The following is a 22082-nucleotide window of genomic DNA, read 5'->3' as shown; positions in this document are numbered from 1 at the left end:
GGGGAGCGGAAGTGGAAGGGATCTTTCCCAGCAGGGGAGGAAGGAAGGGTTTACAGGAGCACCCTCAGCCGATGGTGGCCGGGAAGCATCTTGCAAGGGGTCTTTCTGGGTACGGAAGGCAGAAGAAGCCGGACAAGTTTATGATATACACTGAGCTATTGCTTTCTTGCGGCCAGGTCACCAGAAGTGTCTCCGAGAACTAGGAGGTGGAAGGACAGAAGGGCCATACTCAGGCCTTGTAGTACCTAAATCCGTTTATATTCCACAACGTTTCCTTTAATAGCAGGGAGTGATTTTAATGAGGCTTCCCCCATTGGTCTTGGGAAGCGTCTTCCAGGGAACCTCACGAACAGAGTCGCCAAGGTACTGAAGCCAAGGCTGCAGAACCCTCTTTTCCGTCTTCTGCCTTCATCCAATATGCACCGGAAAGATTTTAGCGGTTCTCGCCGGAAGTGTGGCTAAGGTTAGTGCGTATCAACGTCGGCGCTGCGACCCTCGTAGGCGGGGATAGAGTCGCGCTTGGCTACCTTTCCCCTAGAGCCGGAAGTGTGTCGTGTAGACTGGCTAATTGGAGGCGGGGCAGGAAGTGTCCTGAGGTGGGGGTTTTGCGGGGAAGCTTTTGCGGCTCGGACACTTCCTGTTTCCTAGTAACAATAGGAAGTGTCCGCGGTGCTCGGGCATAGACCCTCAGCTCGCGTCAGCTGCGCCTCCTTCCCCCTATCCCCTTCCTCCTCACGCCCTTCCTCTTTTTTTTTTCCCTCCCCCCCATCTCCCGGGGAGTCCCTAACTGAGCGTGCGTGCCTGGGAGCGCGAGAGACCCCCACCGCCACCCCTTAGGGCGCGCGGCTGCAGTTAGGGTGAGGGTCCCAGTGCGCAGGCGCGCTCCTGTTCGCGGTCCCACTACCCGCCGCTGTCCCCAACGGACGCGCCCGCGGTGGGAACGAGAAGGGGCCGTCCGTGTGAGGTAGGGGTCCTGAAAGGAAATTGGAAGTGGAGATTAGTGAGGGGAGAGAGGATTCTTGAAAGAAGGGGCTTTATGACTTCGGGGAGCAAGTTCACTGGGGTTTTCGAGTCGGAAATAATGATATTGGGGTCCCATGGGAATGAAGAGTCAAGATTTGGAGGAGGGCAAGGTGAGGTAGGAGTCGTGAGGGAGATGTGGAGAGAGTAGGGGCTTTGGAATGAAGATTGTCCGAGTCCTCAGGGGTTTGCTCATTTGTAAATTGGGATAACAGCTCTTGCTGTGCGTTATGAGAATTAAGTCACATAGCAAATATACTCTACTTATCGCAGTGTTCGGCACATGGTAATGTACACCATGAGTTACTCTCATCCTCATTATTTAGAGGAGATAGAGAAAAAAATGAAAAGAGATGGTGAGTGAAAGGCAAGGCATGGCAAAGAAAAAAGTGTAGGGGATGTTGAACAACCTGAAATGGAATGGAATTTTCCAATATGGAAGATAGTTTAGGGGAAATAGGTGGCGGAAGTGGCCCAGAGAGACTTTTGGGAAGGAGACCTTGTGATACTGAAAGGAGTGGGGAAGGTGGGGGACCAAGCCAACCCTTTCATGGAAACAAGACTCTAACCTTTCCTCTCAAGCTTTCAGCTATCTACTAGATAAAGAAGCTGCGTTTTCATTACCTTTAGGCAGTATTGGTAAACTACAACTTTAAGCTGATGGGTGATGGTGGAAGGGTTGATTTTATTGAAGGGTCCAGAAAGGGTTCAGGTTTTCTTCTTAAAAACATTTTTAGTGTGGTAACTTAGATGTAAAAATTTCCCATTTTAGCCATTTTTAAGTGTATAGTTCAGTAGTATCAGTTATGTTCACAATGTCATTACTACCATTTTGATTTCCTTTTAAGATATTAAGGGAGGTATGTTTTGACTTGTTTTGTTTTGTTTTTAATTATTTCAGAATTGTATAGAGCAGAGAGTTAGGGAAAGTAAGGCCTGTAAGGCCTTTTGGATCTGAAACGAAGAACAGGATAGTAGGTCAATGATCAGAGAAGTAGGTCACATCCCTCTGGACTTTAGTTTATTTAAAACTCTAGGCAGGAGTTAGACCCAGGGGAGCTCCCATATTTGGGGAACTTGGGCACAGGGAGATGTTAAATGATGGTGCCTCCAAATTATATCCTCCAGAAAACAGGTCTGTGGGCATTGATGCTTGGGGAACCTCTCTGTTACCTTCAACTTGTTCATAGAGCCAAGAGGCAGAGTTAATTCATGCCTTCGTTCTGACTACTGCCCCTTCTTCCCAGGCATTGGCCCCTCCACCAGAGGAACATGCTACTGCCACCTGCCTTCTATTCCTGAGCCTCCAGGTTTCTACTGTGCTGCCCCATGGAGGACGTGCCTGCCTCACTAAGCTGCTCTGACTGTCAGCGCCACTTTCCTAGCCTCCCAGAACTGGCACGGCACCGAGAACTGCTGCATCCATCTCCCAACTGGGACAGTGAAGAGGCTGACAGCATCCCCCGGCCCTACCGCTGTCAGCAGTGTGGGCGGGGCTACCGTCACCCAGGGAGTCTGGTCAACCACCGCCGGACCCATGAGACTGGCCTTTTCCCCTGTACCACCTGCGGCAAGGACTTCACCAATCCCATGGCCCTCAAGAGCCACATGAGGACTCATGCTCCTGAGGGCTGCCGCAGGCGCAGGCCCCCCCGCCCCAAAGAAGCCACCCCAAGCCTCCAGGGTGAGATGGTGTCTCCTGACTCCTGGGGACAGAGGCTTAGCCCTAGGGAAGTATGGGAAAACCAGACAAGACTTACCCAAGAGATACCTGGCTGTGAGTCTGGCCCTGACCCCAAGGCAGCTCCAGGCACTTGGGCAGATCCATCTGCCAGACAAAGGGAAGGATGGGAAAGCCAGCCAGATCCTGAGGAGGGTGCAGAGGGCTGGGGGGCCACCGCCAATTCTGCTAGAGCCCCACTTCTCCCCGCCCCAGCCAGCAGCCTCCTTAGCAATTTGGAACAGTATTTGGCCGAATCAGTTGTGAACTTCACAGGGGGCCAGGAGCCCACCCAGTCCCCTCCTGCTGAGGAGGAACGGCGGTACAAGTGCAGCCAATGTGGCAAGGCCTACAAACATGCTGGGAGCCTCACCAACCACCGCCAGAGCCACACTCTGGGTATCTATCCTTGTGCCATCTGCTTCAAGGAGTTTTCTAACCTCATGGCTCTGAAGAACCACTCACGGCTCCATGCCCAGTATCGGCCTTACCATTGTCCACACTGCCCCCGCGCCTTCCGGCTGCCCCGGGAGCTGCTGGAACATCAACAGACCCATGAGGGTGAAAGGCAGGAGCAGCCATGGGAAGCAAAGGGGATGCCTACCACCAATGGGCACACAGACGAGAGCAGCCAGGACCAGCTCCCTCTTACACAGATGTTGAATGGTTCTGGGGAACTCAGCACCTCAGGGGAGCTGGAGGACAGTGGCCTGGAGGAGTACCGGCCTTTCAGCTGTGGGGATTGTGGCCGCACTTACCGCCATGCTGGGAGCCTCATCAACCATCGCAAGAGCCACCAGACAGGTGTCTACCCTTGCTCCATCTGCTCTAAGCAGCTCTTCAATGCGGCCGCCCTCAAAAACCATGTGCGGGCTCATCACAGACCCCGGCAAGGGACTGGGGAGGATGGGCAGTCATCAGGACCACCAGCTCCCCTGCCGCTGGTCGAGACTACCCCCAAAGAGGAAGAAGTGCCCATCACTACCCTGGACCATCGCCCCTATAAGTGCAATGAGTGTGGTAGAGCTTACCGCCACCGGGGGAGCCTTGTGAATCACCGGCACAGCCATCGGACAGGAGAGTACCAGTGCTCACTCTGTCCCCGCAAGTACCCCAACCTCATGGCCCTGCGCAACCATGTGCGAGTGCACTGCAAGGCTGCACGCCGCAGTGCAGCCCGGGGTACAGAGGGTCCCCCCGGCCACCTCAAGGTGGAGCTTCCACCTGTCCCGGTGGGAGCAGAGGTAGCCCCACATATAGATCAGGGCCATGAATGCAAACATGAAGAGGAGGCCACCAATGTCCCTCCAGCAGCAGATGGCACAGAACCACAGATCTGCAGTGTCTGTGGGGTGCTTTTTGAAGACCTTGAGAGCCTGGAACATCATGGCCAGACCCATGAGGCAGGAGAAGGAGAAAAGAGCAGGACAGAGACCAGGGCGTCACCTCCTCGGGCATTTGCCTGCCGGGAGTGTGGAAAGAGCTATCGCCACTCAGGCAGTCTTATCAACCACAGGCAGACCCACCAGACAGGGGACTTCCATTGTGGGGCCTGTGCCAAGCACTTCCACACCATGGCAGCCATGAAAAACCATTTGCGACGCCACATTCGACGGCGGAGCAGGCGACATCGGAGGCGGGCGGGAAGTGCTGGTGGTGGGGGCGGAGCCAAACTCCTGTCCGAGGGGGACTGGGCCCAGGGGCTGGTGGAAGACAACGAGGGCCTGGACTTGTCTCAAGACCCTTCAGGGGAAAGACCTAGCGAGGTTGAAGGCAACTTGGAAAGCAATAGGGACTGTCTGCAGGCTGAATCTGAGGGGGACAAATGTGGGCTCGAGAGGGATGAGACCCGTTTCCAGGGTAATAAAGAGAGCAGAGGCAACGAAGGACTGGAAAGAAAGGAGGCCTGTTTCCTTGACAACTTGGATGTCCCGGGGAATGAGGGAGGCAGTGGAGCCAGCTTCTGTGATGGCCTCGCTGGGGTGGATGAAGAGCGGAAACCAGCGCCTGGCCAGCGCACATCCTCTCCCCGCTCTGCTGAAGCTGTCAGTGGCTGGCAGGCCAAGGCCTCCCACACATGTTCTGACTGTGGGCATTCTTTCCCCCATGCCACTGGCCTGCTGAGCCACAGACCCTGCCACCCACCAGGCATCTATCAGTGTTCCCTCTGCCCGAAAGAGTTTGATTCTCTGCCCGCCCTGCGCAGCCACTTCCAGAGCCATGGACCTGGGGAGGCGGCCTCAGCACAGCCTTTCCTCTGCTGCCTCTGCGGCATGATCTTTCCTGGACGGGCCGGCTACAGGCTTCACCAGCGCCAGGCTCACAATTCTGGCACAGTTGAGGGCTCAGGGGAGGAGGAGGAAGAGGAAGGAACAACAGAGCCAACCTCCCCCCATAGCCCTCCACTGCAGCTCTCGGAAGCAGAGCTGCTGAATCAGCTGCAGCGGGAGGTGGAGGCATTGGATGGAGCAGGCTATGGGCACATCTGTGGCTGTTGTGGTCAGACCTACGATGACCTGGGGAGCCTGGAGCGTCACCACCAAAGTCTGGGTGGTGGTTCTGGGAACACCGTAGACAAGGCTCCCAGTCGCTTAGAAGAGTCAGGCAATGCCACGGAGATGGTTGTAGATGATGCCTATGAGGGTACATTGACCTCTGTCTCTGAGGAGAGTTCAGATACAAAGTCTGGAGAGGGAGTAGGTGCCACCATTACCGGTGGCCTTGGCATGCAGGGGAGTGAAAGTTCCCTGGAGGCCCAGCCCCGCCCCTTTCGCTGCAACCAGTGTGGCAAGACCTATCGCCACGGTGGCAGCCTGGTGAACCACCGCAAGATCCACCAGACTGGTGACTTCATCTGCCCTGTCTGCTCCCGCTGCTACCCCAACCTGGCTGCCTACCGGAATCATCTGCGAAACCACCCGCGCTGCAAAGGCTCTGAGCCCCAGGTGGGCCTCATTGCAGAGGCAAGAGGCAGCAGTGAGCCCCAGATCCTGGCAGAGGAAGGGCCAGGACAGGCAGAAGTAGAGAAGCTTCAGGAAGAACTCAAGGTGGAGCCCCCAGAAGAAGTGGCACGGGTGAAAGAAGAGGCATGGGAAGAGACCACTGTGAAGGGGGAGGAGACAGAGCCAAGGCTGGAGACGGCAGAGAAGGGCTGCCAGACCGAGGCCAGCTCTGAGCGGCCCTTTAGCTGTGAGGTGTGTGGCCGGTCTTACAAGCATGCGGGCAGCCTCATCAATCACCGGCAGAGCCACCAGACTGGCCACTTTGGCTGCCAGGCCTGCTCCAAGGGCTTTTCCAACCTCATGTCACTGAAGAACCACCGGCGCATCCATGCAGATCCCCGACGCTTCCGCTGCAGCGAGTGTGGAAAGGCCTTCCGCTTGCGAAAACAGCTGGCCAGCCATCAGAGGGTCCACATTGAGCGGCGTGGGGGTGGGAGCATCCGAAAACTGACTCGGGAAGATCGGCCCTTCCGTTGTGGGCAGTGTGGGCGGACCTACCGCCATGCCGGGAGCCTCCTGAACCATCGGCGCAGCCATGAGATGGGGCAGTATAGCTGCCCTGCATGCCCCAAGACCTACTCGAACCGCATGGCACTAAAGGACCACCAGAGGCTGCACTCAGAGACCCGCCGGCGGCGGGCAGGGCGGTCCCGGCGGGTGGCTGTGCGCTGTGCCCTTTGTGGCCGGGGCTTCCCTGGCCGGGCATCTCTGGAACGGCACCTGCGGGAGCATGAGGAGGACGCCAAACAGGAGCTAGCCAGTTGTCAGAGAAGCCCACCTGGCCCAGAGGGCAGGGAGGGGAACCTGGCTGATGCCCGGGCACCAGAGGTCGGGTCATGTGGCAGTGAGTCAGAACCTCTGCTGGAGGATGGAGTCATGAGGCCAGGGGAGCATGGTCAGAGCCCTCTCAGGGCAGCAGGCTCAGAACCCACAGGGTCCATGTCCCAGGATGAGGGGAAGACTGATGGGAGGCAGGCGGACAGGAGACCTGTGAATCACAATGGATGCCGGGCTCCCTGCGGAGAGGTACTGACCAAGACGGAGGAGGAGCCAGGAGACAGTGTCCCCAGGAGTCCTTGCCATCTTGCCGGCAGCCAGTGCAGTCTGAGTTACGTGGGCCACTGGGACAACAGAGACAGCAGCTCTCAGCTACAACCAGGGAGTTGCCCCTTTTCCGGTGGCCAGGATGGCAAGACCTGCCAATTGGACAGCCTCTTGGATCACCACAGCTCCCACGAGGCTGATGGCCACCACTGTCCACTCTGCTCCAAGGCCACCAGGAACCACAGCCACAACCATGTAGCTGCTCAGACCTTTGCCAGCCCTGATGGTGGCCAGGCCTTTCCCTTCCACCATGACGCAGCCAGCCACTTGCCCACTCAGACCAGGGGCCTCAGTCAGGTGCCACCGCAGACTGAGGAGTCCAGGGATCCCAGAGCTGGGACTGTGGAGGATGAGGTGGGCTTTCCTGGTCAGGGGAAAGCCCAGGAGGCCCCATCGGCATCCAGTGCCCCGAGAGAGGATGCTAGGAGAGCCGATGGAGGAGGGAAGCCTGTAGGGGTTGAAGACCAGGAGCGGCCCTTCCGCTGTGCCCAGTGCGGGCGCTCCTACCGCCATGCCGGGAGCCTGCTGAACCACCAGAAGGCCCACACCACTGGCCTCTATCCCTGCGCCCACTGCCCCAAGCTTCTACCCAACCTGCTGTCCCTCAAGAACCACGGCAGGACCCACACGGACCCTAAGCGCCACCGATGCGGCATCTGTGGCAAAGCCTTCCGGACAGCTGCCCGGCTGGAGGGCCATGGGCGGGTCCACGCTCCCCGGGAGGGGCCCTTCACCTGCCCCCATTGTCCCCGCCACTTCCGCCGCCAAGTCAGCTTCCTGCAGCACCAGCAGCAGCACCAGGAGGAATGGACCGTGGCCAGCTCCGGTACGGGGGCATGAATGGGCTCGGGCAGAGGATTGGAGGGTCCCAGAAGGAGATGGGCACACAGCTCAGGGTGAAACTGGGCCCCAAGGTGGGTGGGGGAGCAAGGAATGGGGGGAGAGGGTCACATGGATTCCAAGAGATGGGCAAGGGCTTGGACATGAGGTGGGAGTTTGAGGATGCTGCCTTTTGAGGCACTGACACTTGAACTGTGTCACGTGAATCAGTGGCATGGTGGGTGGGCAGTGAGGTGGGGAGTGGGCAGAGGCAGCTGTCTGGGCTCCTCTGCTGTGCCCGGGCCAAAGGGGAGTGTTCTTTTTGTTTGGGGAGGAGAGGTGGCTGGGTACCACCTGTCTGCCACAACTGGCAACTCTCCTGATTCAGCCAGTAATGATTCCCAGAGAAAAGGACAAAGCATTGATTTCCTCTAGTCTCTTTTCCTTCCTCAGGTAGGCAGGGAGCCAGAAAACGAGGAGTGGGGTGGGGGACATCCCTAGACTGGGCTGTGTTATGACTTCGTTGCTGACTTGGCCACAGAAACTGGGTTACTGGCTAGCACCCAACTCCCTGTCCCTCTTTCTCCCTATCTTGTCATCTTTCCTCTTGGAAACTAGATGTTTAGTCCTTTCCTATCAGGATTGCCCCACATTTATTTCCCTTCATTTAACCCTTTTCTTCTCTCAGCATATCTCCTTTTTAGGATCCAACCAAACCACTTTTTCCACCTGCATGTCTTCTTCCTCCAGCCCCAGGCACACCTTTAACTGGAGGATTGAATCACAGATAATTGTTTCTTTGAAGCCAGGCCCAGCTGTAGCAACGTCATTATTAGTCCCCATTTCACATCCTCTATCAGGGAATCTGCATGGAAAATCCCCTCCACCCAGCTGTCCAGAGACTGCGGCTGCTCTTGCTCTCCACTTCTACTAGAGATAGGTGGCCCTTCTCCTAGGACCCGTTCCATCCCATGGCCAGTGTCCCTGAGATGGGCCCTTGATGGAGCTTGTTAGGAAACAAGGGGATGGTGGATGAGATTTCCCTGAGAGCCTGAAGGGACTGCTTTCAGGATAAAGTTTTTCTTGTTAAGAAATTGAATGAGTGATAAGCCAGTTAGCCAGGTTTGGGGATATAATAGGGACTATGTGGCTCTGGTGCATGGACAGGGAATGTGGCCTGAAGGCTGGGGGAGAGGGGCAGAAGTTTTGTGGGGTCTGTCCCATCAGTTACCTCCTCTCTTTCTCTCCAGGAGCACCAGTGGCATCAGCAGCAGGCAGAGGGGACTTGTCCTTGCCCCCTGCACCCACCCCCACAGCCCCACTCCTGGAGCCTTCACCCCAGTGGCCTGCAGACCTCAGCTTCTCCCTCTGAACTCCAAAGATCAGACTGTTGGGGGAAGGGGGTTGATCTCCATCGTTCACTCAGGAGTAGTTTGGGCGTCCCCATCTCTTCTCTCCCCTCCCCTGCCAAGAGGACCCAGATCTGGCTGCTTTCCCGAGTGAGGAGGGTGTTCGCCATGGCCCTTTCCTTGGAGGACCCCCTCCCAGCCTCTTCACCATTCTCTGCCCCATGACTAGGCCCTGCTGAGATCCTGGGCCAGCACCTCAGCCAGATTCAACACAGGGAGAGGCGGAGTCAGAGAGCCCTGCCCCCCGGGGGCATGTTGCCTGTGGAAGAGGGGAGCCTTTTGCTACAATTTGTAACTTATTTTCTAAAGTCTATTTTGTAACAATTTATTTAAGTTTAAAAAAAGGAAACTTGCTCCCCCTAAAAAAGGAAATTTTTGAAACACCTGGCTGGCTATTTGAGGGGATGGAGAATAGAAAAGGCTGGTTTTGTGTGCCTGTGTCAGAGCAGAGCCGGCTGTGGGGGCGTCATGCGTGCCTTGGCCCTGACCTGCAGGGGCCTGGGCAGGGTCGGGGAGAGCCCTGTGGGTCCAGCCTTGGCCTGAAATCGTGGGGGGGGGGGGGCCTGGGCCGACGCTGGGAGTCAGAAACTGCCTTACTGCATCAGTGCCTCCTGCTGTCAGCCCAGAGGCATATGTCAGCAGGCAGCTGGGTGACCTCTCAGGGAGAGGAAGGGAGGGGCGGGGGGGTTGGCCTCATCCTCCCCTTTCCTCCCTCCCTCGGAAGGTGGTGGTACTGCTCCCATGGCAGATGAGAATCAGAGTTGGAGTCCAAATGGCTCTGCCCACTGCTCCACCCCACCAGGGCAGGGAGTGGTGGGTCAGAACAGCTGTTTTCCTAGCCTGAGAGAGAAGGGCAGGCTGGGGGTCTGGAGAGGGGCTCTGCAGGGAGGCCCCAGGGCCACATACTCATAGTGGCCGGGCAGCTTCCAGCCCCAGTCTCAGGCTCCGGTTCCTCAGCAAAGTAGACCTGCCAGTCCAAGCTGCTGACCCAGTCCTCCTGGGCTGGGAGCGCCGTGAAAACCGCGGGTCTCGCAGGGCCTCGGCAGGCATCTCCAAAGCTGTGGAGCCCGGCCAGGAACCACGTGCCCCTCACCTCATGCACCAGCGGAGCCCCGGACAGGCCCTGTCGGGCCAGAGCACACAGGGTTGGAGACTCCTTTTTTGCCTACATGTTTGCAAGGGGCAGAAGGGCCGAGGCCCTGGCTGTTTGGGGGCCATTTGGCAGGCTGCAAGGGGAGAGGATGCCAGGGTGGGGCCTGCAGGGTGAGGCGTGGGGGCTGGGGCTCACCTCGCAGCGGATGGGCTCGCCTGTGGCACTGCTACACACCATCCCTGGCAGAATGGGGATGCTGCCGTTCCCAGGAGCAGTGTGCAGCCGGTTGCAGGCCCTGGGTCCCAGGAGGGTCACAGGGACTGTCTGGGGAGAGCTGATGCCTATAGAGCAAGGGCAGAGACCCAGCTGCCCCAGCAGCCCTTAGGCTGGATAGGCAGCTACCAGGGGCCCCAGTAACATACCTGCTCCTTGGCGGGCCAGCCCCAGGACCCAGCCACGTTCCCCATCAGGCAGGCTGTGGTCGGCATAGGGCAGGCAGAGAGGCCGCAGGTCGGGGCCTAGTGTCACAGGCTGGGCCAGCAGCAGGAGGGCCACATCATTGCCCCCTTCTGGGTGGGTGTAGGCTCCGTGCAGGATGACCTCCTTCAGGCCCCGCTCCTCTGCTCCGGCCCCCAGCCCGACGCTCCATTCCTCTGGCATCTGGCGCCTGCAGAGGCAGTGTTGACAGCTCAGGGTGCAGGGCTGCCAGCATGGGTGGGGTACAAATGGGAAGGATACAGGGCTCACCCAATGAAGCAGTGCGCAGCAGTCAGCACCACTTCCTCTGACACCAGGGCTCCGCCACAGGCCAGTTTCCCCTGGTGCTTCAGTCTGGCGTCCCAGGGCCATGGGGAGGGGGCTCCTGCCCGCGGTCCTTCCCTCCTCAGCAACCCGCAGGCTGAAACACGGATCATGCGGTCAGACTGCTCTAGTGCTTGCTGGGTGCCAGGCACGGTGCTCAGCCTTTGCTGTGTGCTGTCAAATCCTCACCAGACCCACATCAGATTTGTCACCCTCTTTGTAGATGAGGCAACCAAAACTCAGAAAGGTCAAGTGACATTCTAGCCCTGTGACCACAGGCAAGTAAAGCCTTGGGATTCAGAAACCAGGGCCTAAGCTTCTAGCCCTGAAGAGCTGCACAGGCCTCCTGTCTCGGCTCGTTGGAGTGGCCCTGCGCATCCTGCTCCTGCCCCACCCATCTGTACCCCTCCAGGTCTGACCAGCCCCAAAGTTCTGGCTCAGCCGTGCTCACCATGAAGACACAGCTTCAGTCCCAGGGATTATTTTGCATGTGATTCTGATTTGCATGTTAGTCACTGGATACCAGAATTCTGAGTGGCAGTTCTTGCCAGTCTCTCTGGGTCCCTACCTAGAAATTCACAGCTTCCCCCCAGAACCTGCAGCCAGATCTCAGAGGGCCCTCTTCCTACCTGAACTCCAAGCCCAACAAGTTCAAAACCTCTGCCCCTCAGTCCAAACGGCTGCTGTTCCCATCCCAAGGGCTGGGAGGAGTCCTGCAAGTCCCGGGTTAGCCCCTGGCAGCACGGATGCCCTGCACTGGTCCCTGTTCCAAGCGAAATTCGCTTCACTGTGGCTTCCAGCCACCTTCCGGAATCCTTCACACAGCCCTGCGTAGTGCCACATTCCACTCCCTGTCCCCTGCTTGTACCTATGCAGCTGTCCTCATCGCTGATCTCTGGGGTGTCTGCACTCTGGGCTGGGAAGGTTGTCCCCTGAGCACGCGCCTGCAGCCAGGAACTGTGGGTAGCCGTGGCAGTCAGCAGCACAGGCATGTCCTCCTGGGCACAGCTTGATGCGAAGCTGATGATCCCGGCCTGGACCCAGTGCCCATCAGGCTCCCGGCACAGCACGGGACCCCCAGAATCTCCCTGGAGCCGGAGAGTGGAGCCGAGGACAGACACTTGAGCCGTTATTCTGGGCAGACACCCCACCCCTGTGGATCAAGCCCCCAGCCCAAGAATAAGCTCTCTCCCCCTTGCTCCCTTCCCCTCAGACCTGGCAGGGCCCCTGCACCCCGGGCTGGGCACCCCCACAGAGCATCCCGGGCCGGGCTGGGCTGGCCAGTGACCGCTGGTGCAGCCGGTTATAGAGACAGTTACAGGTGGGGCGACTGATTAGACGCAGACGCAGATTCCGAAGGGCCCTGGGACCTGGCAAAGGAGATGGGGCAGGGGCTGGAGTCGGCTCTGCAGAAGGAGGCAGGCTGTGAGCTGGGATGGGTGGGAGTTGAGGTTGCATGATGACTGGTGCCAGCAGAGTGCCCTCCCTGGGGTCCAGCCTGGGGCAGCACTTACCACTGTGGGTGCTCTGGTCCCAGCCAGTGGCCCAGCAAGAGGTCCCAAAGGGGAAGCGGTGGGCAGGCTGGGGCAGGCAGAGGGGTGTGTGGGCCACAGGGCGGGCGAGCCGCAGCAGGGCCAGGTCTGAGCCCTGGCTGTAGTGGTTATAGGTCCTGGGCAACTGCAGGGCTGTCACCCCCACCTCCTCGGCCCCTGGGCTCAGCCCGTCGTGCTGCAGAGAACCCAGGACAACTGACCAGGAGTCCAGTTCTGTTGCTGCTGCCCTGGAAGGGGAAGGACGAGGCCAGTCTGGTGAGTTCAAAGGGTGGGGTGGGGACAGTGACCCCATGGGAGAACGCACAAGGCAGGCATAGCAAGGTTCCTGCCTTCCCTCAGTCTAGCTTTCTCATCTATAAACCTACCATGAAAGGTGGTCGTTAAGACTAACTGGGAAACATCTACTGGCTTGGGGAGATTCCCAATAAATAGGACTTGTATTATTCTAAGGGCAGAAATTAGCTTGGGGAGCAGGCTTGGGGGTAAGTCACCCACCCCCAAAGCTGGACACTCTGCCTCTCCCAAGCGTAACTCACTTTTCAAAGCAGTGGGCAGCCGTGAGAACCCAGGCTTCGGCCACCAGGGAACCGCTGCAGACGTGGACCCCCTGCCGCCTCACGCTGGTCTGCCATGGCCACTCGCTAGGTATGGTGTGGCCCTCCTGGGGCTCAGGGGGGACCGGGCCACGCTGCCCACAGGCTACGGTGGGGGGGGGCAGGGCAGGTCAGCTACAGGCCCCTGTCCTGCCCTCACCCCAGGCCTGACTCAGATCCAAGCAAGGCCCTGGCCCCACATCCCCAGAGCTTACCCGGCTGAGCTGCTTGAAGACCTGGGGAGAGAGAAGACAAGTCAGACTTGGGGGAGCTAATTAGGCTGTCTGCGCTGGAGGGAGGGGACAGGCTGAGGCAACAGGCCCCAGGCCCTCGCCCGTGGCTACCTCACCAGCCCCTCCCAGAATGAAAATATACGTGGCCGAGCAGCAGCTTTTATTGGCCCTTATTCAGAGTGTAGCCTCCGTGATTAATTCTCCTCAGCCGTGCTCAGCACTCCTGGGTCTGAGGAGCACGGCTTGGGGTTCAGCCTGGGCCCAGGCCAACCCTCCTCCCGCTTCTGACCCCCCCCCCCCATTCCTGCCCCTGCCGCTGAGTCAGGGGAGGCGGCCTGTATGTTCAGGGAGCATTAGCCTAATTGTCCTCTCAGCCGCGGAGGCCTGAGAGGAAGGATTAGAAGCCTGGGTCACATCCAAAGGGGACAGGGCCCCAAGAGATGGAGACTCACCCTGCCCCTGTTCTGATGACTCAGGTGCCCTCACCTTACAGAAGCCAACAGAGACCCCACCACAGGGCCCACTGACTTGCCCCCACCCTGCCCCAATCCCAGGCAGGTACACCCACTGAAAAGGCCCAGACTTGCCTGAGGCCACCCTGCAAGTGGAGAGGCACAACTGTACCAGGCTACACGCACAGTCACGGTCCCCACGGCCACGACTGCCAGCCGGCCCCAGAAAACCACACACATTACACGGGGCCACAGTACATCGCCACAGGCAGGCCCCTCACACACACCAGGCTGCAGGGGTTGCCGGGACAGAAGGCGACCCCTGCAGCCACCCCCCCCACCCCCCACCAGGCGTACCCGGGCGGCTCACCCCCTACGAGGACCACAGCTGCCAGGATGAGCGACCCCAGCGCCCGGCTCAGCTCCATGCTGCTCCAGGCCACTGTGCCGCCTGTGGCTCTGCCAGGCCACCTGGCTCTCTCAGGCTCCACCCCTGCCCCGCCCCCAGCTGCGGGGGAGTCAGGTGTCTGCTCTTCCCGGACTGGAAGGCAGCCAGCAGCTCCTCGCCCTGGGGCTGTGACTGGGTGACCCTGGGCTGGGCATCACCGTCTCTGCCCTCAGCCGTGAAGCCACACTGCCTGGGTGCCAAGCCTGGTCCCACCACTTACGACTTGAGTTGCCTTGGCCAGCTGATGTGTCTGCCTGGGCTGGAAAACTCGACTGTTGAATAAAGATGCCTGGACTCGGGCCTGGCCAGTCTGCCTGCTCCCAGCATGGAAGCTGTCACGTGGCACGCCTGTGAAGGGGACAGTGGGCAGGCCCTCCCCGTTCTTACGCTTCATTTCCGCCTCCCCCCCTCTCTCCCAGGCCTAGGTCGGGTGGGCTGCACGCCTTCTCCCACCTCTGCTTCCGAGAGTGTGCACAGCGGGTGTCCTGCTGGCTCTGAGACCCTGGCCAATCCCAGCGCCTCTCTGAGCCCACCTTGCGGGGGGAAGCAGGGGTCTGGTGATGCCCATCTTTCTCACAGGTGTTGGAGAATCTCCCCCAGGAGGGAAGACCACTCAGAGGCGTCCTTTTTCTTATCCTGGCTCCTAAATTGGGCCAGCCCAGGAACCTGCTGGGGGCAGGGTAGGAGCCATAGATGCTGTAGCAGATGGGCGAGGGTGATCCAAACCCTGAGGGCCCTCACCCCTCTCCCTGGCAGTAGCTGTGTGATCTTAGGCAGGTGGCTTAGCCTCTCTGTACCTCAGTTTCCTCATGCAAGATACGGATAACAGCACCAATCTAATAAAATTGCTCTAAGGAGTAAATAACACAAGCCAAGTTCTTAATGGCTGGCACACATGGAAGTGCTCAGTCAATATTAGGAAAAACAAAACAAAAATGATTACAGCCTGGCCCTGGTCCTCCAGGGTTGCCAAGACTGGCTTGGGGTGGTCGGTAAAGCAGCCAGAAGGGTTGAGGTTAGACTATAGAAGAACTTCCCAGCACACATGCACAAAACCAGAAGGGCAGCTTGCCCTCACAGGTGCGTGCTTGGCTTTCCCAGGAGAGGCTCACTCCTGTATGCAGCAAGGACAAGCTACTAGCCTGTTTCCTGGGGGTGGGGGCAGACAGTGCCCCAAGCCTTGCTGACTCCACACGCTGGAAATGGGACTAATCACCCTCCCCAGGAATGCCCTCCACTCTCCCTCTGACTCATATCCTTCCCAGCCCTAGAGGAAATAACACTGGGGGAGTCCCAATACTAGGGTCCCTGGCAGACAGATGGCCCCACACAGCTCAGATGTGGACAGTTTATTTAAGAAATCTTATTGCTCAGAACCTCCCCTCTGTGGGCAATGGTGGCAGCTCTGGAAACCAGCCCTTGGGGACAGGGACAGAGGCAGGCACTAGGGTAGAGGTAAGAGGGAGGCATGTTTGGTCCATTGTCGGGAGAGGGCTGTGATATAGTGCGGAGGGGTGGGGGGTGGGTCACAGGGCTTCTAGGGACCCAGGCAGGGCCCTCTTGGGCAAGGCGCACGGGCCAAAGCAGAGCAGAAAGGTCAGCCTGGCTTGCGGCAGGGGCTCAGTGCTTCTTGGCCTTGCCCTGGGGTCCCTGGAATCCCCGGAAGCTGAGCACAGTCAGGCCCACGTTGATGGCATAGGTCGTGATACAGACGATGCAGAAATCATAGAGCACGAAGAACAAGATCCAGGCCAGGTAAACAGAACCAGCAAGAGACACCAGGGAACTCAGCACCAGCAGGACAGAGGCCCAGTGGCTCCTGAGGCAGCCTGCAAGGCAGAGAAGAGTCAGGCATAGTCTTCTCCCCAGCTGCAGGGGCTGCTGGAGAAGGGTCCGCCAGGCCCAGGTCCCCAACCTGTTCAATGACCCCTGGGACCCAAATGCTGAATTTCCTGCAGAACTCTGCATGACCCCCAAAAGGAGTTTCTGAATCTGTCCCACAAAACTGGGATCCTAGGGAGTTTTTGTGGGCCCTTCTGGCTCTGATGTCCTCAAACCAACTGAAAGACTCCTGCTGGTTCCTCCTCTTCCCTGCCCGCCGGGTGCCCAGGGACGAGGAGCTGCCTGGCAGTGCTCCGCCTCCGCGGGACAGCCTGGGACGGGGGTGGGCGGGCCCGGGGGAGAAGGGGCAGGTCGTGAAGGGGCAGGGCCTGCGGGGAGGGGGCGGAGCCTGGGCGGCCACTCACCCAGCAGTAACTGCAGCGTGTAGAAGATGCACCCGAATATGCTGTTGGATTGATTGAGGACGCTGTCGGGACCCAGCACGTGTTCCACCAGCCCGAAGCCTCGGCCCCACCTGGGGGAGGCAGGGCGCCAGGTTAGGCACGTCAATCTGGTGCCTTGGGCCCTGTCCAGGAGGGCTGGTTTCCCAAAAGCCGCCTGGGCTGTCTCCCTCCCACCCCCCTCCCTGCCCCCGGCTCCAGGGGTCGCTGACCTGGGGTCAAGTCGACATAGGATTACGTGTCACTGCCGCTTCCCCCTCTGTCCTCCCATCATGACCCCTCGTTCCATCTTTTCAAGATGTCAGGTGTGGTATAACGGGTTGACCGAGCTTGGCAGAGTTACCGGAATTCCTGGTCGGAGTCCCTTTGCTCCCGACCCCCTACTCTCTGAGCTGTTTGTCCCGGCCGCCCACTCCGCTCCTCTGCACTCCGTCATCCGCTCATCCCAGGCCCTCAAGCACCGCCAGCCCTGGCCACCCTGTTCCTGGGCACGGTCATCACCAGGCCCCCAGCACCATCCTCGAGACATTCTCAGGCCCCAGGCGCTACCCTCTCTCCCCTCCTGCCTGGTCACGGTTACTCCTCGGCACCCGGATCCGCGTGCAACTTCCGCGAGAGCCCCAGTCCCCAGCACCATCTCCTTTCCGGCCCCACATTCCAGGAGCACCACCATCCCTGGGTAGTCCGGCCCCGGAACATTCCCGAAGCAAGGGGCAACGCCCCCTGCAGCAGCTCCCCGCGCATCCCGAGCCGGGACTCCAAAAGCATCCGCCAGTCCGGCCGCTGTGCACCGCTGGTCCCCAGGCACCGCTTCCACGAGCAGCCCGGTCCTCGGGTCCCCGCGCCTTGCAATGCCGCGCGCACCTGGAGGAGAAGACTCGCGAACAGCTGATCGCGGTGCCCACGTCGCAGAGCGCGCGGTAATCCTGGTCCCGGGCGCGCGCCGCCTTCACGTGCAGCGCGTAGAGGGAGAGCGCGAGCCCCGCGAGGCAGAGCGCGACGTGCGCCCGTCCGGGGCTCCTCCAGGTCGCGTCCATGTCCTCGGTTGCGGGAGGCGCTCCCAGGGAAGCGGCCACGGGGCAGGGGCGGGGCACAGCCTCACCACGCCCCCTCCCGCCCTGTGACACGAGGACGCGCCTGCCCGCTCTTGCGCTCCCTTGTCCTATTGGTTGTTCCTGGGACTTCGTAGGCAGGATGGAGAGGTAGGAAAACAACAAGGAATGCTGGGACTGGTAAACCCGATTACGGGATCGGAGGAGTCAGGTAAAGGCGGCCTGCTGGGCATGATGGGAGTTGTAGTCGGAGCGGCTGCAAGGCATCAAGGGAGATGGAGTCTCTGTCCCCTGAGTAGCTCGAACTGTATTAATACACCTAACAACATATATCGCTGACTCTGGGCTAACCGATTGGGAAGGCCAGGACCTAGAGACCGTCGGATCGGGGAATCCAGCGCATACTGCGATCCGACGCAGGAGCCAAGGATTTCCTCTGAAATTAACTTTCAGATCCCATTTGTACTATAGCCTCTCATCCTCCCAGCCTAGTAGTCCTTTCCTCCCGGATCACTAAAACAAGACCCTCCTCTCTGAGTTTGCTTTCTCCCAACCGTCTACCAGCGCCGCCTGCCGACCAGTTCCTCTTTCCCTCTCCTGTTTAAATTTTCAACTCTTATCACCTCAGCCACATCCTTGACAGTATCCTAAACTTCCCTGTCCCTCTGTCTTCTTGTGGCACCCGCCTGGTAAAAACAACTCACCAGTAGCCCCCTCTCTCAGCCTTCTGTGGGCTGGCTGTGCTCTCCCTTTCACAGACATTTTCATCTTGTAATTACCCATCTCTCCCACACTTTCATCTTCTTCATTCCCAGCTGCATTGAAACTTGCCTCTCCCGTTTTAGGAACAGCAAGAACAAACCTTCTTTTATCCGGAGTTCCTCCACTAGCTCCCACCCTATTAACCCCATGCTCTCCTTCACAGTCAAGTTTCTAGAAAGATTTTACACTCCCTCTCCTCACTTCCTCTCCTCTCCTTTGCTGCCCAGCACATTGTATAAACTAGCTCCTGTCCCCTGACACGCCCTGCTGTCACCAGGATGCTAAATCCAGTAGATATTCTTCAGTTCTTATCTTGCTTGACCTCGCCAAAGTATTCATCACTGTTGAGCACCCCAGCATGGGAAGTGTCTTTTCCTCTGACTTCTGTGATAGTTCACTCACCTGCTGGCCCTCCCTCCTCTCTGGCTGTTCCTTCTTAGGTCCACTTTTCTTTTCCAGAGAGCATATGGTAGCAGAATAATAGTTCCTCCAAAGACATTCACATCCTAATCCCCAGAAGCTATAAATATTTAGGTTACAGGCAAAGGGGAATTAAGGATGCAGGTGGAATTAGGGTCACTAATCATCTGACTTTAAGATAGAGAGAGGACCCTGGATTAGCCAGGGGTGGGCCCGACGTAATCACAAGGGTTCATAAAAGTGAAAGGAGACAGATGAGAGAAGGCAGGAGATGTGCTACTCAGGCACAGGAAAGCAGATGTGACTCAAGATTTTGGGCTCCCACCCACCACATGGGAGGTCCGTGGTTCGTTCCCGGGGCCTCCTAAAGATGACAGCAAGCTGCTGCAATGGGCAGGTGCTGCAAGCTGACACAACAAGAGATACAAGAAGAAAAACACAATGAGAGACACAACAAAGCAGGGAGCAGAGGTGGCTTAAGCCATGAGGTGCTTTCCCACAACAGAGGTCCTGGTTCGGTTCCTGAAGCCTCCTAAAGAAACAAAGAAGATGAACAGACAAGTGCAAACAATGAAGGGGTGGGGAGAGATAAATAAAATAAATCTTTAAAAAAAAAGGGGGGGGGAGCAGATGTGGCTCAAGTGACTGGGCTCCCACTAACCACATGGGAGGCTGATGGTTCAGATCCAGGTGCCTCCTAAAGAAGACAGCGCGCTGGCATGACAGGCAGGTGTCACAAGCTAACACAGCAAGAGACATAATAAGGAAAAAGCATGGTGAGAGACACAACAAAGCAGCGAGCAGAGGTTCCTGGTGCCTCCTAAAGAAGACAGCGAGCTGATATGACAGGCAGGAACTGTGAACTGATGCAACAAGATGACACAGCAAGAGATGTGGGGAGGAAAAACAGGATGAGAGACACAACAAAGCAGTAAGTGGAGGTGACTCCAAGCGATTAGGCACCTCCCTCCCACATCAGAGGTCCCAGGTTTGGCTCCCAGTGCCTCCTAAAGAAGCAAAGAAGACAGACATAGCAAGTGAAAAACAACAAGGGGGTGGGGAGAAATAAAGAAAATAATTCTTAAAAAATAAAAAAGGGCACAGAGAGAAGCAACATTGTTGGCTATGAGGATGGAGGAAGGGGTTGGTTTCTAGAAGCCAGAAAGGGCTGAGAATCAGATTTTTCCCTAGAGCCTCCAGAAAGGAACGCAGCCCTGTTGACTTTTTTTTTTTTAAAGTTGTGAACTTTATTTTTATTTTTTTTTTAAGATTTTTAAAACAAATTTATTTCTCTCTCCTTCCCCCCCCCCCACTTGTCTGCTCTGTGTCCATTCGCTGTGTGTTCTTCTGTGACCGCTTCTATCCTTATCAGCGGCATGGGAATCTGTGTTTCTTTTTGTTGCATCATCTTCCTGTGTCAGCTTTCCATGTGTGCGGTGCCATTCTTGGGCAGGCTACACTTTCCTTTTGCACTGGGCGGCTCTCCTTATGGGGCGCACTCCTTGCGTGTGGGGCTCCCCTTTGTGGGGACACCCCTGCATGGCACAGGGTGCACGCATCAGCACTGCACATGGGCCAGCTCCACACGGGTCAAGGAGGCCCGGGGTTTGATCCATGGACCTCCCATGTGGTAGGTGGACACCCTATCCATTGGGCCAAGTCCGCTTCCCCCTGTTGACATTTTGACTTTAGCTCAGTGTGACCTGTGTCAGACTTTTGAACTATAAAATCATTTGCACTTTTTATTTATTTTTTTAAAGATTTATTTATTTTAATTCCCCCCCTCTCCCCCGGCTGTCTGTTCTCTGTGTCTATTTGCTGTGTCTTGTTTCTTTGTCCGCTTCTGTTGTCTTCAGCGGCACGGGAAGTGTGGGTGGCGCCATTCCTGGACAGGCTGCATTTTCTTTCGCGCTGGGCGGCTCTCCTTACGGGCACGCTCCTTGCGTGTGGGGCTCCCCTACGCGGGGACACCCCTGCGTGGCAGGGCACTCCTTGCGTGCATCAGCACTGCACATGGGCCAGTTCCACACGTGTCAAGGAGGCCAGGGGTTTGAACCGCGGACCTCCCATGTGGTAGACGGATGCCCTAACCACTGGGCCAAGTCTGTTTTCCCATTTGCACTTTTTAAGCTATAAAATGTTTTCTTCATTTATTTAACAAATTTCTACATTGAGTATCTGTAACGTGCCAGGCATTGTGTTAAGGGCTTGGGATAAATCAGCAAAAGAAACAAATATTAGTGTTCTTATCTTACATTGTACAAGAGAAGAAAGAAAGCAATTAGTATAATAAATATGTAAAGTATGTAGATGTTGTTGGTGGTAAGTGCTATGGGTAAAATCAAAAGTAGAAGAAAGGGAAGCGGACTTGGCTCAACTGATAGAGCGTCCGTCTACCACATGGGAGGTCCAGGGTTCAAACCCAGGGCCTCCTGGCCCGTGTGGTGAGCTGGCCCATATGCAGTGCTGATACGCACAAGAAGTGCCGTACCATTTGGGGTGTCACCCGTGTAGGGGAGCCCCACATGCAAGGAGTGCGCCGTGTAAGGAGAGCCACCCCATATGAAAAAAGTGTAGCCTACCCAGGAGTGGTGCCACACACGGAGAGCTGACGCAGCAAAATGATGCAACAAAAAGAGACACAGATTCCTGGTGCTGCTGACAAGAATGCAAGTGGACACAGAAGAACACACAGTAAATGGACACAGAGAGCAGATACCGGGGGCAGGGATGGAAAAAAAAAAGTAGAAGAGAAGGCAGCAGAGTAAGGAGCTCCTGGAGTCAGCTTGTGCTATAGGGCAGTTAGTAATCACCCAGAGCTATCTAAAGCACCTGTTTAGGGGCCCCAGGAGACCAGAAGAGCACCCTGCAACATTCTTGAAAGTATGGAAGGAGGAGACTGCCCATCTGCAGAGAAGATTTGTGAGTAGAGCGCTCCACACCATGGAGGTCAGTGCCCGTGGCAGGGAGATAATCTGTGGCTGCAGCTGGAAGCTCGATTTCCCAAAAAATGGGGGATAAGACCCAGTGTGGCACCAACTTCAGCTACTGACTAGTAAATTCAGACGGCTGAAGTATAATCCTAGGAATAGCCAAATTTTGAGCCTGTCCAGGTCAGAGGGAGGCCAGTAGCTGCCATTTTGACTTAGCCCCTGGCATGAGGGGAAGCGGGACTGATTAAAAATCACAGTGCTGGTAGGGACCATCTTCTTTCCAACCAAATTGGGTTGCACTTCTAGTCTAAACCCCAGCCCCACCTCTGGCAGGGAGGAAGCTGGGGGAACCTGCACCAGCCTCTCCAGGAAACTGTAAGCCGCAC

At 57.3% G+C, this 22082-nt stretch overlaps 3 protein-coding genes across 5 annotated transcripts; 1 reads left to right on the top strand and 2 right to left on the bottom strand.

Moving 5' to 3' along the window:
* The first annotated feature begins 16 nt into the window (after positions 1–16).
* Positions 17–9455, top strand: ZNF646 (zinc finger protein 646). Of its 2 annotated transcripts, none has more exons than XM_004479404.5 (3): positions 17–463; positions 2268–7672; positions 8916–9455. In XM_004479404.5, the coding sequence occupies exons 2-3, from the start codon at positions 2350–2352 to the stop codon at positions 9035–9037; spliced, it is 5445 nt and encodes a 1814-aa protein (XP_004479461.2). In that variant the 5' UTR covers positions 17–463; positions 2268–2349; the 3' UTR covers positions 9038–9455. The 2 variants fall into 2 exon arrangements, with proteins under 2 accessions (XP_004479461.2, XP_004479462.2); XM_004479405.4 differs by lacking the exon at positions 17–463 and adding an exon at positions 622–964.
* PRSS53 (serine protease 53) lies at positions 9384–14332 on the bottom strand. The gene is made up of 10 exons (XM_058286033.2): positions 14170–14332; positions 13330–13350; positions 13058–13220; positions 12483–12748; positions 12184–12338; positions 11837–12056; positions 10915–11065; positions 10590–10834; positions 10363–10508; positions 9384–10197 (listed from the first exon to the last, which is right to left on the bottom strand). Exons 1-10 carry the CDS (start codon positions 14225–14227, stop codon positions 9910–9912), a joined length of 1713 nt encoding a protein of 570 aa, XP_058142016.1. The 5' UTR covers positions 14228–14332; the 3' UTR covers positions 9384–9909.
* Positions 14333–15581: 1249 nt separating this feature from the next.
* On the bottom strand, positions 15582–17633 carry VKORC1 (vitamin K epoxide reductase complex subunit 1). 2 transcript variants are annotated; one of them, XM_004479410.5, is made up of 3 exons: positions 17394–17633; positions 16494–16603; positions 15582–16076 (listed from the first exon to the last, which is right to left on the bottom strand). In XM_004479410.5, the coding sequence occupies exons 1-3, from the start codon at positions 17564–17566 to the stop codon at positions 15868–15870; spliced, it is 492 nt and encodes a 163-aa protein (XP_004479467.1). In that variant the 5' UTR covers positions 17567–17633; the 3' UTR covers positions 15582–15867. The 2 variants fall into 2 exon arrangements, with proteins under 2 accessions (XP_004479467.1, XP_071067293.1); XM_071211192.1 differs by having other exon boundaries at positions 17096–17582.
* Between the last annotated feature and the right edge of the window lie 4449 nt (positions 17634–22082).

Source organism: Dasypus novemcinctus, chromosome 23 (genome assembly GCF_030445035.2).
Source record: "Dasypus novemcinctus isolate mDasNov1 chromosome 23, mDasNov1.1.hap2, whole genome shotgun sequence".
Classification (NCBI taxonomy): Eukaryota; Metazoa; Chordata; class Mammalia; order Cingulata; family Dasypodidae; genus Dasypus; species Dasypus novemcinctus.
The sequence above is the reverse complement of the archived record's forward strand: the minus strand, read 5'-3'. Positions and strand labels throughout refer to the sequence as shown.

Coding starts and splice junctions, on each gene's coding strand:
- ZNF646 (XM_004479404.5), top strand. CDS start 2,350: ATGGAGGACGTGCCTGCCTCACTAAGCTGCTCTGACTGTCAGCGCCAC. Junction 7,673..8,915: donor ATGGACCGTGGCCAGCTCCG/GTACGGGGGCAT, acceptor CTTTCTCTCCAG/GAGCACCAGTGGCATCAGCA.
- PRSS53 (XM_058286033.2), bottom strand. CDS start 14,227: ATGGAGCTGAGCCGGGCGCTGGGGTCGCTCATCCTGGCAGCTGTGGTC. Junction 13,351..14,169: donor AGCTGTGGTCCTCGTAGGGG/GTGAGCCGCCCG, acceptor CTCTCTCCCCAG/GTCTTCAAGCAGCTCAGCCG. Junction 13,221..13,329: donor TCTTCAAGCAGCTCAGCCGG/GTAAGCTCTGGG, acceptor CCCCCACCGTAG/CCTGTGGGCAGCGTGGCCCG.
- VKORC1 (XM_004479410.5), bottom strand. CDS start 17,566: ATGGACGCGACCTGGAGGAGCCCCGGACGGGCGCACGTCGCGCTCTGC. Junction 16,604..17,393: donor TCGCGAGTCTTCTCCTCCAG/GTGCGCGCGGCA, acceptor TGCCTCCCCCAG/GTGGGGCCGAGGCTTCGGGC. Junction 16,077..16,493: donor CACGCTGCAGTTACTGCTGG/GTGAGTGGCCGC, acceptor TCTGCCTTGCAG/GCTGCCTCAGGAGCCACTGG.